The sequence below is a fragment of the Podarcis vaucheri genome (assembly GCF_965113315.1).
Source record: "Podarcis vaucheri genome assembly, chromosome: 3".
Taxonomy (NCBI): domain Eukaryota; kingdom Metazoa; phylum Chordata; class Lepidosauria; order Squamata; family Lacertidae; genus Podarcis; species Podarcis vaucheri.
Window position 1 is genome coordinate 58,695,391 of NC_138761.1, and position 17,626 is coordinate 58,713,016.

Here is a 17,626-nt window from a genome sequence, read left to right on the forward strand (position 1 = left end):
CTACTCACAGCCACAAGACCTTCTCAAAGTGGCTCTCGCACCAAACTAGTTGAACCAAAGTGATTGACTGAATATAAAGTCAATGCTGCTTTATTTTGCAAATATCTGCTGAAACGTGTTCAGGATGAGGGTTTTAAACCAGATTATTAAACAGGAATAAAGAGAACCACTGCAGCATTTACACAGTTAAACTTTAATCTGCACAATAAATATAATGGAACTGCTATTAACAGAATTTATGGAAACAGGTGCTTGAAAAGCTTCAGGTTCACCATATGCTGAAGTGTGACATTTGCACTTCAAAATCGTGGGAACTATACTTAACATGCTAACAAGATGCAATAAGGAAAGAAAATCACTTTTCACTCAAAAGTTAATTAAATGGATCTGGCAACAACAAATGTATTCACTTTTGCAACTATGTAATGTGTTTTGTGTTTTCATGTTGCAAACAGCCCTGTGATATTTGGATGAAGGGCAGTAAAGTAATTAAGTGATTGATTGATTGACTGACTGATTGATTAAATTCAAAAGACTAGTAAACTATACCTCTTAAAGCAAAAACCTACACCCATAATAAAAGAACAAGACAAAGGAACCAACTATTGAATGTGCTGGATTTTGCTACAACGTTAAAGTTTATGCATTAAAGCATAGTCTCTTACATGTAATTAATGGACTGTCCATTAATTAAAAACAGAAAATGTGGAAAAAGCAAAAAAGTCTGCAGATTATTTTCTTATTTTGTCATGTGTGACCTACATTTACAATTTGATGGACAAATGCATCAGATTGACCTGCAGATCAAGTAAATTATACTGCTTACCCATGTATTGAAGAAGATTCACACTGCCACCCTCATTTCATGGACAGAAGTTGACTGGAATTGCAGCTGAGTCAACACTAGCAATGGGATTGTGTTCTCCACTGCACTTGAGGGCAGCAGGCTACATTAGGGGATGTATGATAAGCCTCTGGCACACATAGTTATAATCTCCAGCAGAGGAGAATGGCCAAGGGACTTGGGACCAGCTTGGGCAGAGAGACTGCTGCTCCCCACATCATCTGCCACCTAAGGTGATTGCCTCACTCTACTTAATGGTACCAGCCCAGTCCTAAATAATGTCCTTAGAAGGTCCAGTCCACACATGATCACTTGAAAGTCGCTTCCACTACCTTCACAACCTTAAGACTAGAAAACCACCCTGAAATCTGAAAATTAGAGGATGAGAAATGCCAATTTTAGTGCTTAGGCCATGCAAATTGTAGAAGAACACCGTCATGGATATAGCAAACACTGTACATGTGCTTATTCATGCACAGGGATGTCGCGGCACTCATGCTTCTTGCCTGAGAACAACTTCCTGAAGCCTGCAGTTTGTGTGCTGTGAATGGTTAGTTAGGCATGGCCAATACAAAGTCTTATTAACCAGGATAAACCATTTTAAAACAGGGAATGCCCTTTTTCTGAAAGCTCAGAGAGCAGCTGCCAGTCAGGGTAGACGATACTGAACTAGTTGGACCAATGCTTTGACACAGTATAAAGCACCTTCAGCTGTTCCTCTGCCATCTTGCTCGCATTCCATTCACTTCAATAAGATTTAAGTAGTATATGGGCTATGGGACCTGGATGGCTAAGCCAAGGGGAAACAAGACTAAGGTTATAGTCCAGTATCAGTCATTCTTACTGAACTCAGTGAAACTTCTGGTTTGTAGTCTAAGGCCTAAAAGAAAGTTTGGAGACTTCAGAGGAGACAAACCTCTGGGCACAAGCCAAATACACTAACCATGACCAGGATACCTGTAAAATGAGGCATTTATCAGCATGTACCATCTGGTAAGTGTATTTCACTGGATGTTTTCTGTGGGTCAAGAAACATTTGTGATACAAAAAGGTTAAGAAACATTTTCATGTCAGTTCCAAACTTACCTCTGCCTGGGAACATTCATACTTCACCAGGAGTGCTGCTAACTCACTACGAGCCGTTTCTGCTGCATTCCGATAGTGGCACAGCTGCTCTCGAGTAACAGGAACATCCGACAGAAAATAATTATGAGCTCCCTAGTGAAAATAGTATAGTCAGGGTCAAAGGCAAAGAATAAGAACTCCTTGTTTTCTTTTCTTCTGTTATTGCTTCACTTAGGTTTCAAAGGACTAATTTTAAGGACAGCTTTCCAATCTGGTGCATGACCTGGGCAAGAAAATCAACTGGGGGGAGTGCCGTCGTGTTAATTTTCTTGGGCCTCTCAGGGACTTTCAATGCCATCAGCCATGGTAGAATTCTGGATTGCCTTGCCAGACTGGAATTTGCAGCTAAAGTATTATGATGGCTATGATGGTTTCTGGAGGGATTGACCCAGGAAGTGGGGTTGAAAGGCCTCTGTTCTATATCATGGCTATTAGTCATTGGAATACTCAGCTTGCAAACTGGTGCTTGCAAATTGCTGTGGCCCAGGCTTTCCAGGTATTGCCAATCAGCTGATAAGAAGTGCCTGCAACCCCGTGGTCCAGCCACAACTTTGCCTGCCCTAATGGGTGATGCCATATATGACATCAGGTGTGCAGTGTGTGTGGCAAGTGTGTGCGGCTAAGTCAAAACAGCCTCATGGGTCAAAGTAGACATTCTATTAAAGTGGAAAAGTAGAATATAGTTTTTAAATGAATACATGTTTGGATTTTTATTTTTTTGGCTGACACAGTACTCAGGATGTTGATGGTATTTTGTAGTTTTGTACATTTCTCTTGCTGTACAAGAATCCTGAATGTTGTTTCTATAGTCTGAGAACAGCTGGCAACAGTTATCCCCCAAAGCCCAATTATCTTAAATAAAAGCAAGGATTTGTGAAAGTGAGAACAATCAAATACGTGCCTTCCAAATATGCTTCTAACATGACATCTGGGTAACTGTTGCATTGTTTATTTGAATAAAATTAAACCTAATGTGTTTTTGGAGCAGAATTGTATTTAACGCTATGAAGAATAGATAAACAGTACAACTATGATTTGAGGTTTAAGGAAGGCTGGGGTTAATCTTTATGTGTATAAATAATCAGACAAAGGCATCTAAACAAATTTCAGCTAACCATTCAGACGGCTCAACATGCATTCAAGAGAATGTGAGTAGAAGCCCCATGTAAACATTCCCTGCTCAATACAGTGAAGGCTGGGAACTAAACTAACATGGTGATATTCATGGGGATGGAGCATGCATGCCTGCCTCTGCCCCCACCTCCCCAAATACCCACAGATACAGCGTTTGCCTGAACACACCTTGTGTCTTGGCTTCAATTTGTCTACACTCTGGACTGAATGAAAAATAGAAACCTAAACCTTCCAGTGCTTTTATTTCAGGCTTCTTTTCTGCAATTTGTCCACTTGTTGTAGGCAACAAGGAATTATGTGCTGTCAAGTGAGTGGGATGGCAGAAGAGGGACAGATTGTTCTGTTCTTCCCTTCTTTCCGCCACTCCTTGAAACATTTTGGTTTCCGTGATGACCACACACAAAGGGAACCCCCTTTCTCTGCTGCTAGCTTCCATGCATGGAAGAAACAAGCCTCATTTCCATTCTGGTTCCAGTCCAGAAGAGAAGGCTTTCAGTCATTTCCAGACAACATGGAAATTATGAGACTCTTGGGTTGACAAAATAAGGTGCAGGCTAGTAACTTTTGTGGGCATATTTACAAGGATGTTCTGTACTCAAATGGTATGATGCTCACAGACCCAGGAAGGGGTTCATGTTTCATATTGTTATGGCTTAAATATTGTTGATTATTCCTTTAAGCACCTCATCTGAGAGGTTTTTACGCCATAATCACTGCTTTCCCCCATTATTGTATACTCTCCAACTAGCACAAGGTCAAATAACATAGTCTAAAAGCCAGCAGTAAACTTAAGAAAATCATCTCAGTTGAACCATTCAAATCCTTTCTGAAGGCCAGAACTAATGTGACTGAGTTCCAGAGATTAGGGGCCATCACTGAAAAGGTCCTGTCTTTATTACCTACTAGGTACACCTGGCATGTGAGTTGTATTTTGTTGCATTAGTAAAACACAACAAAAAGTACTGGATGGGATGGGGGGTAAATGGCTGTTAGATTATGTTTAGCAAGGCTCCTAGGCCTTTAAAAGCTGTATATTAAGAAATTGTACAGCACCTAGATTGTTTCTGGAGCTTGGCAAATTTTTATACATTACTATTTTTGTTTGTTTGTTTGTTTGTAGCAGCTCCTGCTGTTTTAGTTGTTATTTGTAGGTTGTATTATTTCACCAACAAATGAGTTTTTTCCAAATGTGAAGTGTTGGCCTGTCTGTTGAATTTCTGCACAGATGGTCACTAAAGTATATACAATTAAAAGATTAAAAGGTTACTGTAATCAGAGAATATTTTAGCAATCGTAAATCCACTGAGATCCAAGAAACAGGCTGCATAAAATAAAGCTGGGAAAAGTACACAAAGCAAATACCTTTTGCTCATTTCTGTTCTAAACTGCTGGATGACTGGGCATCAAAAACCAGGTAAAGTAATGAGGTAGTGGTTTCCTCTGCTCTACTTCCATATGAAATGCTGTAGTAAAAGCGGCCGAGAGACGAGAACAACCACTCCGAACTGATCCATGTGCCTAGACCAGTGTTTCCCAACCACTGTTCCGCGGCACACTAGTGTGCCGCGAGATGTTGCCTGGTGTGCCGCGGGAAAAATTTAAAAATTCGAAAGATTTTTTTTTTTAAGTCAAATTTTTGATTGGGGCGCCGTCACTAGATGACCCCTGGGGTTCCCTCCCTCCCGCTCTGCGCCTCCCTCCTCCTCCTCCTCCTCCGGGGAGGCCCTTCCTGGCTCTCGGCCAAGGCTTGGCGGCTGCCACTCACTCGCTCGCTCGCCCACCCGTCCCTCCATCCCTGCACCCGGCCTCTCCCCCTCCGTCCCCGGCGCGGGGGCTGCCGGGATCCGTAGTCCCCTCGCCCTTGGGCTCCGCGCCCGCGCGGGGTGCGCGAACTACGTTTCCCAGCGTGGCCTGGCGGGCCGGGCGTTTTGTTTGAAGCGCTCTTCTCCTGGCCATGGAATGAGCGCAGCGGCGGCGGCTGGGTGGGCAGGGGCTCTTCCGCGCAGACCCCGCGCAGCCTGCCTGCGCCCCCGCGGAGATCGGGCGGCAGGATGGAGCCCAGGGATCCCCGCGGAGGCGGAGCGGCGGAGGCGGAGGCTGCCCCCCAGGTAGGGCTGCGTCGGGGGGGGGGGTTATTTTTGCAATGCTGCATCCGCGCCGGAGGGGACGCATCGGACCGCGGGGAGACCCCTTGGCAGGCGTGCAAGGCAATGCATGCGTGCAGGCGTTGCATGGAGTACAGTGCAATGCAATGGCAACGCGGCGCCCTGCATGCATGCATGCAACTTCCACCGGCGCTCCGGACTTGGCAGGTGAGGGGGGTCCCCAGTGGGCAGCAGAGAGAGCCGGGAAGGCGAAGGGGAGCCGGGGGGGAGCAGCGCTGCTCCCCGAGCCGAGCCCGGGGGGAAGCTTCGGCGTCGTTGCGCCGGGTGTTGGAAGCGGAGGCTGGCGGGGGGCCCTCACCTGCAAAACCTGGTCGCCTCTCATATATTTCGTGCATTGCATTCATCGCCCGCTTTCTCCTCCAAGGAGCTCCCGGGGGCGCGCGTGGTTCTCCCCGTGTTATCCTCGCAACAACAGCCCTGCGAGGTGGGTCAGGCGAGTGGCCCAAGGGAGCACCCAGAGATTGTCCTGGCCAGGTGGGGTGATTTGAACCCTGCTCTCTGCCTGGTCTTCGTCCTCATTTAGCCCCCACATGTGCATGACTGTGCATGACTGAGGTTTCCCCCCCTCGTCTTGGCTATGGTGTGAGTCTGTGCTGTTAATTAATGGGGTTCTGCCTTCGGAGAAGATGAGCCAGCCCTCAAGGAGGTGATTATGTAATTTGCTAGCAATTCATGTCCCTCCCGGCGTGACGCTGCGCGCTGACGTCACGGGGCTGTAATGGTGGTGTGCCTCGAGATTTTTTTCATGAAACAAGTGTGCCTTTGCCCAAAAAAGGTTGGGAAACACTGGCCTAGACTGTGTGTCAGAATAGCTTTGGAACTACAGAGCCTAACACATCCCATCCACCATGCCAGGTGCTCAACCATCTCCTGTGTTTGCAGTTCCAGGCAGGCAGCAAACCCAGGATGTTTATGGAGCCTAGCAAATATGGGTGGTTTAAAAGTTGCAAAGGCAAAAGCAGAGCATGCCTCCCAATCTATTATACTAACTGTCCTCACAAGATCTAGGTAGCATCCCTGCAACATGTGGCTGAGAACACGCCCACCAGCTTTCCCCATTGTGCAACAACCATTGCGTCAACCTTATATAATCATCTTAAATGTGATATGTGATTTTTGGATATTTCTGTTTCCCTTTAGTCTATGTGCAAGGAAAAACAGACCTTGACATGTTCTGCTGGGTTGGATCTATAAATCAGATATATTCATTTATTTTGGACTCTAATAATGTCTCCATCTTCTTGGGATTACGCTTTACTGGCAATCTGTTTAAAATAAAGCATACAGCTTTGCCTACATGTTATTCATAGACACATTACTCCACACCAAAAACATTTAGAGAGAGAGAGAGAGAGAAGGGATGGGAAAATTAAAGTTCAATCGGGGATAGGGAAAGAAATACAGAATAAAAATAAGTTTTAAAAAGAAAATATTTCTGTGATTTATTTTTTACCGAAATCTGGATGATAAGCAGCTGAAATGCAAACAAAAGAAGAGTCTTGCTTGGATGCCCGCTGTGTCTTTGAAATTCCAAAAGTTACAAAGCACAGATTTATGACCACAGGCAAAATTGCTTTCATCATACACAGAGTTTGCAAATTGCTTTTCTGGCAGCAAAAGCTCAGTGGTTTTTTATGGAGAGTTTCAGAACCTAACAGATCGATTGGGTCATCAAAGGAAATATTACCTTACTGATGACCAGTAACCTTCAGGTTGACCAGTTTTATACTTGCATATCCCAAAAGCAACCCACAGAAGAGAAGGGTTTTATGAAATGGACAGGTAATAAATGCAAGTAAAACCGCACCAAATGGTGAGCAGATGGTTACACTTGTCCTGGATCCCACCCCTGTCCCAATAGGTTAGCCACTTTCCTACAGAAAAATAATGTCCATTAAGAGAGGAAGTAGCCTGCTCTGCATGTAGATACTGCATATGTAAACGGGTAAGTTTTTGACGATTAACTGATAAATACATTCTGTTAAATAAATAAATAAAAATGTATGACATTCACACATTTCATGCCATATATTTTAAGTTAAGTAGCTACAATTGACTGCAACAAAAGAAACACACGTGATCTGCATGCAAGTTACATGTCACCTTCTAAACACAAGGGCTTTCCATGCAGCAAACATATATGCCTAAAAATAAGGTGCTCACAGAGTTATTTTATGTTGCTTGTTTGTACACTTTACAAAATCACATCAGCCTAGGAGCCAACCACGCAAACACACCCTTAGGATTTAGAATATAATCAGTAGTGAATCAGTGTGGGGTAGTGGTTAGAGTGCTGGTCCGGGGACTGGGAGGCCAGGGTTCAAATTCCCATTCAGCTATGTAGCTCACTGGATGAGCTTGGGCCAGCCACTGTTTCTCAGCCTAAGCTACCTCATAGGGTTATTGTTGAGATTAAATAAGAGGGGGGAGAACCATAAATGTCACCTTGAGGTCCTTAGAGGAAAAGTAGGTTTAAAATGTAATAAATAAGGAATGTTGTGGCAACAGTGTACAAGAAAACAGGTTCCTGTCCTGAAGAGCTAACAATTTAAAATTTGACAATGGGGAGGTTATGCCAAAGGCTTAATAGGAAACCGTTACTTGCTACTAGAAGGTGCAGATGAGGAGCTTAATTTGTCTACTATAAAATAATAACAAATCCTATAAAAGGCCTTGCCTTTGTAGAGGAAGGGAGCCTGAAAAAAGAAGAAAGAACAGAGATAAGTAGTTGCTCACTGGCAAAAAAAAAAAAGTGGATTGGTTGTTTTTGTCTGGCTGCTACTGTTATAAAAAATGTATAAAGATGTTGTTGTTTTTTTGCTGTAACTGAACAATAGATCCAATAAATCAATATGCTCAATTTTGCAATTGTTGTATGTTTATGAATCCAGGACTGCTGGTAATTATCTGCATATAGAGAAAAACAACACCGAATGTCAATCCAGAATCTTGACATGAAGGGTGCTTTCAAACAAGGAATTTCCCCATGGAAATCTGATGTGGTTACATTCACACAAACTCACATTTATGTTGTATCCCATCATGGTTTTAGTATCAATGAAGAGAGAGCTATAAATCCTGTGGGTGGGTAGGTGGGTAGACGGACAAACAAACAAACAAACAAACAGAAGAATCCACTTCCATGACTGTCATCCATTTTAGGTATTTCACTCTCCTACTTCCATATTCCAAGATTATGCTTCCACTTTGTTCCTGGGCTTGCATTACATGTGCACTGAGAATATGTTATTACAAAAGTACCCAGTGCTTTGTGGGACCCCTTCAGGAGAAGAAAAGGCTAAGGAGTATACCCTACAAATATGTGGAGTGCAGTCCCTAAGGCGGTTGGATGATGTGGGATATTTCTTTTTAGAGGATGCAATTGCAGTTCTAATTTTAATTATAAATATCAATGAGTTTGCAGTATACACTATTATTATGGACTCTAGAGAAAAAGGTTAGCATAAGTTAAAGTGAACATATGAAAACCACAAAGTGACCTGTCTCCATATGTTATGTGGAGACTGGGTATTACATTACAGGTGTTGTAACTATATGCAGTATAAGTGTAGTGCAAATAAAATGCTACACATGAAATCTTAGTCTTTTGCCCCATCATCTGGAAAGGTCCTATGAGAAACTTGAGCAACAATCTTCCTGGGTTTCTCTGAACTTTAGATCAAAGCCTTGAGTTGGATGAAAGATAAAGAACTGAAAAGAGGAAAACCTTGGATAAATACTCCCTCTTGCAGCATTTTACAAGAAACAGTTTAGTCCTTGAATTAGGAAAGATAAGCTTTAATAACCAAGCTGTACCTAAGTATAATTGAAACAATAATCTTTAGTGCTTTATACCATACAAGGCACACTGCAGCTGTGCTCTATGAAATGAAACAGCAAATGAAATGGATTGATCTGCTACCAGACCTTGAGAACTGACACAGAACAATTCTTTTTAGGGAGGGCCTTCCCTTTTGCTGCTTCCAAAACTTTTACTAGTAGTTAGCTTTCTTGTCCAAGAAAAATACAAATGAAGCAAGTTATACTGAACAGGTACTGAGTGGTCAGACAAGTTGATGATGTGTGGGTTTCTTCCAACAAGAGAGGAACACAAACGGAAGACTAAGACAACATTCAGTCACCCATTCACATCAGTGACATAAGATGTAAGCTAGTAAAACAGAGACCATACACAGAGTAACTCCTTCATGGAGCTACAATTTCCAGAGTTCCATAGGCATGAAGATTGACTGTTAAACCACTTTGGGATAGGGAACTAGGGGTCTCCTAACAGCCGTCAGCATCTTGAACAAACTACAGTTCCCAGCATTCTTTGGAGGAAGCCATGACTGTTAAAGTGGTAACAGTGCTTTATATGATGGGGTGGATGTGGTAATAGATCTTTACAGCAGCTGTATTCATAGTTTACAAACAAAACCATGTTACATTGCTCACATTATTGAGTCCAATATAACATGTGAACTAAGGCTGTGTACACACCATATACTAAAAGCACATCTCCCCCAAAGAATCCTGGGAGCTATAGTTTACCCCTCATAGATCTACAATCCGCAGGACCCTTAACAAACAGCAGTACTCAGGATTCTTGGGAGATGCTTATTTGTATAGTGTGTACTTAGCCTAACTCTCTGAATTTCTGTAGAACACGTTTTGCTCTAAAAAAACCGAAAGACATCTGGCATCTTCGGTCATAGGTCTCAAGCGGCAAGTTTAGGAAAGACCTTTGCCCAGAATCCTAGGCAACCACTTTTTTATTTTTTTAAAAAAAGGATGCTTGCAATTTGATACTGATGAGAAATAAAAACATATAGAATTCTCCTATATAGTAATTTACCCAACAAGCATTACAAAATACAGTGTAAAATTATACAGTGGTACCTTGGGTTAGAACTTAATTTGTTCTGGAGGTCCGTTCTTAACCTGAAACTGTTCTTAACCTGATTAACTGATCTTAATCTTTAGCTAATGGGGCCTCCCGCTGTTGCCATGCCGCTGCTGTGCGATTTCTGTTCTCATCCTGAAGCAAAGTTCTTAACCTGAGGTACTATTTATGGGTTAGCAGAGTCTGTAACCTGAAGCGCCTGTAACCCGAGGTACCACTCTAGTCTGTTCCTTATTATTCGTGAGCAGTTTGTATTTATCTTTTATTTATTATATTTATATACCACCCTTCATCTGAGTATCCCAATTTGGCTCTGGTCTCTAACTTGTAAAGACTCAGCAGTAGGTTCTGAATGTTGAACAACTGCAACTCCATTGCGCATTTGTGTGCATTAACAATGCTTTAAATGTTTTATTTACATCACGTTCCTGGTGATAATGCTTAAGGTAGCTCATCATCTTTTTTAGAAAGATCATATAAAGAAAATAGTTGACAATTTAACAACGGACGTTAAAAACAGCGGCAAAAACCCCAACCAGCATTTGTCCCAGGAACTTAAAATGGCTTTCTAGTATCTAAATGACAGTGTAGCACCAAGCAAAATTCATGGGGTGGGGGGATGACATGTTCTCTGATACGGCAAACACCCTGCTCCAATTGCTGCCTGTTCAGCCAGGAGCAGCTGAAGCAGGACCTTCAAGGTTGGTCCAAACAGGGATCAGGAACCTGTGGCCTTCAAGATGTGGCTGCACTACAACTTCTATCATCCCTGACCACTGGCCACACTAGTTGTACCTGATGGGAGCTGGTGCCTAACTGGGCGGACCATTTTTTATCACTGTAACTTGGTTGAATACTGCCACCTGCGTAATTATAGTCAAGGCACATGACAAACACCGTAACCAGAGGCTTGCAGCACTTAAGACTGGGCCAGAGTTAAAACAGGACTTCAGCCATGACATCAATAAAGGGTCTAAAAACGGAACTGGAAAACAAAGTGCAAGCTAGGGGACACATCTGAGCTACTGCAGCGACACAGAGGGAACTACAGCACATCCCAACTTGTACTGTACCACGATAGGAGTCGAAACCTTTTCTTTCTGTCTTTTTCTTGGTGATGCTGCTATGCCTATAACAGCTGTGTACTGAGTAAAATTCAGGAGGTGCCACTTTTCCTACCACGGAGATTCAGCGATGAGGAAAGTTTCACCTGCTGAATTTAGGGAAAGGGCGGGTGCTGGCAACCACACATTTACTCATGTAAATAGTCAACATGTACCAACGGAATGTATTAATAGGATTTCTCTTTCGATACCAAGAGAAAACCTTGCCTCTGGATCAGGCACCCCCAAACTTGGCCCTCCAGCTGTTTTGGGACTACAACTCCCATCATCCCTGACCACTGGTCGTGTTAGCTAGGGATGATGGGAGTTGTAGTCCCAAAAAAGCTGGAGGGCCGAGTTTGGGGGTGCCTACTCTGAATATTATATTTGAGAGAACGGGGCCTGCCCAAAGCACTGAGCCGCGCACCAGTAGCTCAGGACTGGAGCTGGGGGTCCATACCTCCGCTTTTAGCGAGGCTGCCGCCGAGGCAGGTGGCAGCAGCAACGGCGCGTTGCTGGTCACATCGATGAGCCTGGCAGAGGCAGAGCCCCCGCGGGAGCTGCTGCTGCTGCTTCTCATGCTCCCCCGGGGCCGCCACGCGCTAGACCTGAGCTGCGCGGCTTCCAACGTTCGATCAGAACTTTACCCGGGAAATCGACCGCCCGCGTCCTCAGCACAAATCTTGCTAAGCGACGCTGGTCTCCAGGGAAACAGGCACACACTGCATAGCTTGTAGATTGGAGGGGACGGCTGATAAGTTCTTCTCGCGAGAGGTCTTGAAGTTGGATTTTATCCAACTGAATAACGTTTGTTTTTCTTCCCCTCCAAATGTTTGGGAACTGGGCAAGGAAAGCATTGTCCTCCGTATCAGGTTAGGCTGGTGGTGGCACCAGAAAAGCTGGCGAGGCTTAATGACTTCCAACAGTTTACAGGTTGAGTTAGAACAACGCAAGTTAATTTGTAATTTCCTGCAGGTGGGTGGGGAGAATTTGAAACGCCTTTTCCACACATTGTATTGTTGCGCTTTAAAATCTTGTATTCTTAGCAAATTCTTTGTGCGTTTCATGCACACTTTAAGTGCTATAGGCGTATATACACGTAGGTATGAAACAGCCCTAAGTTTAGAGCTTTGACGACAAATGGCTGCTCTTCTTTATTCTTTCATAGAATCATAGAGTTGGAAGAGACCACAAGGGCCATCGAGTCCAACCCCCTGCCAAGCAGGAAACACCATCAGAGCACTCCTGACATATGGTTGTCAAGCCTCTGCTTAAAGACCTCCAAAGTAGGAGACTCCACCACACTCCTTGGCAGCAAATTCCACTGTCGAACAGCTCTTACTGTCAGGAAGTTCTTCCTAATGTTTAGGTGGAATCTTCTTTCTTGTAGTTTGGATCCATTGCTCCGTGTCCGCTTCTCCGGAGCAGCAGAAAACAACCTTTCTCCCTCCTCTATGTGACATCCTTTTATATATTTGAACATGGCTATCATATCACCCCTTAACCTCCTCTTCTCCAGGCTAAACATGCCCAGCTCCCTTAGCCGTTCCTCATAAGGCATCGTTTCCAGGCCTTTGACCATTTTGGTTGCCCTCCTCTGGACACGTTCCAGTTTGTCAGTGTCCTTCTTGAATTGTGGTGCCCAGAACTGGACACAGTACTCCAGGTGTGGTCTGACCAGAGCAGAATACAGTGGCACTATTACTTCCCTTGATCTAGATGCTATACTCCTATTGATGCAGCCCAGAATTGCATTGGCTTTTTTAGCTGCCGCGTCACACTGTTGGCTCATGTCAAGTTTGTGGTCAACCAAGACTCCTAGATCCTTTTCACATGTACTGCTCTCAAGCCAGGTGTCACTCATCTTGTATTTGTGCCTCTCATTTTTTTTGCCCAAGTGCAATACTTTACATTTCTCCCTGTTAAAATTCATCTTGTTTGTTTTTGCCCAGTTCTCTAATCTGTCAAGGTCGTTTTGAAGTGTGATCCTGTCCTCTGGGGTGTTAGCCACCCCTCCCAGTTTGGTGTCATCTGCAAATTTGATCAGGATGCCCTTGAGTCCATCATCCAAGTCGTTGATAAAGATGTTGAATAAGACCGGGCCCAAGACAGAACCCTGTGGCACCCCACTAGTCACTCTTCTCCAGGATGAAGAGGAACCATTGATGAGCACCCTTTGGGTTCGGTCAGTCAGGCAGTTACAAATCCACTGAGTGGTAGCATAGTCAAGACCGCATTTTACCAGCTTCTTTACAAGAATATCATGGGGCACCTTGTCAAATGCCTTGCTGAAATCAAGGTAGGCAACATCCACTGCGTTCCCTTCATCTACCAGGCTTGTAATTCTGTCAAAAAACGAGATCAGGTTAGTCTGACATGACTTATTTTTCAGAAATCCATGCTGACTATTGGTAATCACAGCATTCCTTTCTAGGTGCTCACAGACTGTTTGCTTAATGATCTGCTCCAGAATCTTCCCTGGTATTGATGTCAGACTGACTGGGCGGTAATTATTTGGGTCCTCTCTTTTCCCCTTTTTGAAAATAGGGACAACATTTGCCCTCCTCCAGTCTGCCGGGACTTCGCCTGTTCTCCAGGAATTCTCAAAGATGACTGCCAGTGGTTCTGAGATCACATCTGCCAGTTCTTTTAATACTCTTGGATGCAGTTCATCTGGCCCTGGAGACTTGAATACATCTAAACTAGCCAAATATTCTTGTACTATCTCCTTTGTTATTCTGGGCTGTGTTTCCTTTGCTGAATCATTTGCGACAAATTCTTCAGGCCGGGCATTGTTTTCTTTATCGGAGAAGACTGAGGCAAAGAAGGCATTGAGGAGTTCAGCCCTTTCTGTGTCCCCTGTTTGTATTTCACCATCTTCTCCTCTGAGTGACCCCACTGTTTCTTTGTTCTTCCTTTTGCTACGAACATACCCATAAAAGCCTTTTTTGTTGCTTTTAACCTCTCTAGCAAGCCTGAGTTCATTCTGTGCTTTAGCTTTTCTGACTTTGTGTCTACACGTGCTGGCTATTTGTTTGAATTCCTCTTTGGTGGTTTCCCCCCTTTTCCATTTTTTGTACACATCCTTTTTTAATCTTAATTCAGTTAAAAGTTCTTTAGATAGCCACCCTGGCTTCTTTAGGCACCTTCCATGTTTCCGTCTCATTGGTATTGCCTGACGTTGTGCTTTTACTATCTCCCTCTTAACAAACTCCCAGCCATCATGAACTCCCTTTCCTTTTAGTATTGTTGTCCATGGGATCTCACCCAGCACTTCCCTAAGTTTTATGAAGTCGGCTTTCTTAAAGTCAAGAAATTGAGTCCTAGTATGCTTGGCTGCTCCTTTCCGCTGTATAGTAAACTTCAGAAGAGCATGATCACTCGCGCCTAATGATCCTTCCACTTCTACCCCACTAACCAGGTCATCAACATTGGTTAGGACCAGATCTAAAATGGCTGTTCCTCTTGTTGCTTCTCCCACTTTCTGGACAATGAAGTTGTCTGCAAGGCCAGTGAGGAATCTGTTTGACCTTATGCTCTTGGCTGAGTTTGACGTCCAACAAATATCCGGGTAATTGAAGTCCCCCATTACTACTATCTCCCTTCCTTTTGCATGCTTGGCCATCTGTTCCAGGAAGGCATCATCTATGCCCTCCGTTTGGCTTGGGGATCTATAGTAAACTCCCACAATGAGGTCTCTGTTATTCTTCTCTCCTTTAATTTTGACCCAAATGCTCTCACTTTGGCTTTGAGGATCTAAATCTTGGATCTCTTCAGAGGTATACACATCCTTGACATATAACGCCACTCCTCCTCCTTTCTTGTCTGGTCTGTATCTCTGAAATAGATTGTATCCCCCCATTATTACATTCCAATCGTGGGACTTATCCCACCAGGTTTCAGTGATGCCTATTATGTCATATTTAGTTTGCTGTACTAAGAGCTCAAGCTCATCTTGTTTATTTCCCATGCTTTGCGCATTAGTGTACAGACATCGAAGTCCATTAATCATTCCCCCGTGTCTCTTATTTAATGATTTTTTCCTCCCACCACTAGGTCCGCGTGCTGTTTGCTCCATTTGGTCTATGACATTTGGATGATCATCTTCATTAATTGATAAGACTCCTACCTTCAGGAGCACTGTCTCCCTCCCCCACATTAGTCAGTTTAAAGCCCTCCTGATGAGGTTTCTGAGATTTTTGGCAAAAACATTTCTCCCAACCGTTGTGAGGTGCAGCCCATCACTTGCCAGAAGTCCATCTTCAAGAAACTGCAGTATGAAACAGGTATGAAACAGCCCTAAGTTTAGAGCTTTGATGACAAATGGCTGCTCTTCTTTATTCTTTCTTTTAAAATATTATATCCTGTTTTCCTGTTTCATTGTTTTTAATGATAAAAATGTAAATATATTAAATGCTTAAACATTTTAAAAGGAGAGCAGCATCATAGATATTCCAGGGAGCAAAAAAAAATAAGAGTTAGAAGGAAGCTTGAAGGTTTTTAAACCAAATTCTCTTCTAAATGCAGGCTGCAGTGATGCAACCACAGTATAGTTGACAGACATTGCTGACAGACGGCTGTCCAGACGGCTGTCCTTTTAACATAAATAGTTCCAGCAAAGGAAAGCACTTCTCCCTATGCAGTCAGTTTCATTGTTGAACAATTTCTACCTTGGGAAAGTTTATCCTAGTGCAGGGATGGCTGGCCTTTCAGATGTTGTTGGACTGCAATTCCCAACTATTGGAAATGCTGGCTGGGTATGATGGAAACTGGAATCCTACACCACCTGGAGGGCCACAGGTTAACTACCCCTGTCCTAATGTTTATCTGAAATCTGCTTTTCTGCAGTTTCCACCATTGGTTCTTGTTTTGCCCTCTGGAGCAGTAGGGAACGAGTCTTCAGATATCTGAAGACTGCTATAATAGCACATCACATCAATTGCTCCACTTTTGCCTCCATCTCTAACAGGTGGCCCCCGAAGATCGCCCAAAATGGAATGTGGCCCTTGGGCTGAAAAAAATTCCCCACCCCTGCTGTGACTAACACATAAAGCTTGTACCTAGCACAAATGATCCTGGATTTCTTTGCCTGAAATCTGGCACATTTCTTACCTTTCCTTACGCCTGCAATTTTCAGACTGATGAACCTTGCCCTTTCAGGAAAGCCACTGCAGCTATCCTTCTGAAATTTGGCAGGAATAATGTCCCCAGAAGGGATGCTATTTCTTGCAAATTTCATACAGTTCTTTCTTTATATATATATTAATTAGAGAGTAATCCTTTAAGGTATTTAATCAGCAATGGAACTTCTGGATTTATTTGTCTGTAATTTATCCACTCTGGAGGGGCTACCGTGCCCTCACATTTCATCTACTTTTATAAAGGGGGTATGAAGGTATACCCATTGTTTGAATTCCTGCTAGTGAAGTGGGGTCTGGGGAGAGGAGGTAGAGAAAATGAAGTGGACTCGAATGGATGAATTGAATTGGAGAACCTACTAATACACTGAATGGAGGCTTTCTGTTTTACAAACTGCTGAATCCAAACTGAAAATTAGGCTGGTACATTTTACCTTGCTAAGTAGGTAAGGAGAGAACTGATGGCATGAAACAGTGTTTCAAATAATAACAATTTTCATGATTGATATCCTACCTTGTCCTCCCAAATCATGTCTTTTAACTTAATACGCCAAAAATTGGGATCTTAAAGTGCCAACTGCTAAAGAATTCAGCTTCTATTCCCAATTACAATTAACTAGTTAGAACTGAGGCCAGCTTATGAAATTCATTAGACTTCTAGGCCATCTCCCTTAGAAATCATATTTCAGCCCATAAAAGTCTACTGGTAAAGGTTTGTAAAATCCAGAACACTTAGTAAAAATCTCAGATAAGCCTTTAATCCTTTTGTGGAAACTTAGAAAACAATTTAAGTTTTCTACTTGGGCAAGCTTCCACTAGAGTCCACTACTCATTTTCTAATTATTTATCAGTAGTGGGAGTGTGGGATTTTCATGACCCTCTTTAGATATATTTTAACCAGCTTTTTAAAGTGTGCCAATTTCCTTTCCAAAAGGAGAACTCACTCCTATTAATAAAAAGAGAAAGGAGGGAACAAAGCCTTTGTTCTTCTTGTGGACCACTTTGCCTTGTCTATGATAATCGCCAGAACTTTGGACAGGATGTTAGATAGATTAGAGGTTTTTTTGCTGACTACCAAATATCCATGTACCCAAGATTTATTACAAACTGGCATTCTACCCGTAACATATGTAGAATCTTGTTTATAGAAGATCTTCAGAAAGAGGGAGGGGAGCAGATACAATTAGTATGTTTTTACTACCACTACATTGCAT

General features: G+C 43.1%; 1 protein-coding gene across 1 annotated transcript in view; it reads right to left on the reverse strand.

The window, feature by feature from the left end:
• CCDC170 (coiled-coil domain containing 170) overlaps nucleotides 1-11,960 on the reverse strand; it is a 42,033-nt gene extending 30,073 nt beyond the window's left edge. Inside the window, exons 1-2 of the mRNA XM_082215224.1 lie at nucleotides 11,735-11,960; nucleotides 1,931-2,062 (exon numbers count right to left, since the gene is read on the reverse strand). Coding sequence (XP_082071350.1) covers nucleotides 1,931-2,062; nucleotides 11,735-11,854 — 252 coding nt within the window. The 5' untranslated portion in view covers nucleotides 11,855-11,960. The remainder of the gene's footprint in view (nucleotides 1-1,930; nucleotides 2,063-11,734) is intronic.
• Nucleotides 11,961-17,626: the final 5,666 nt, after the last annotated feature.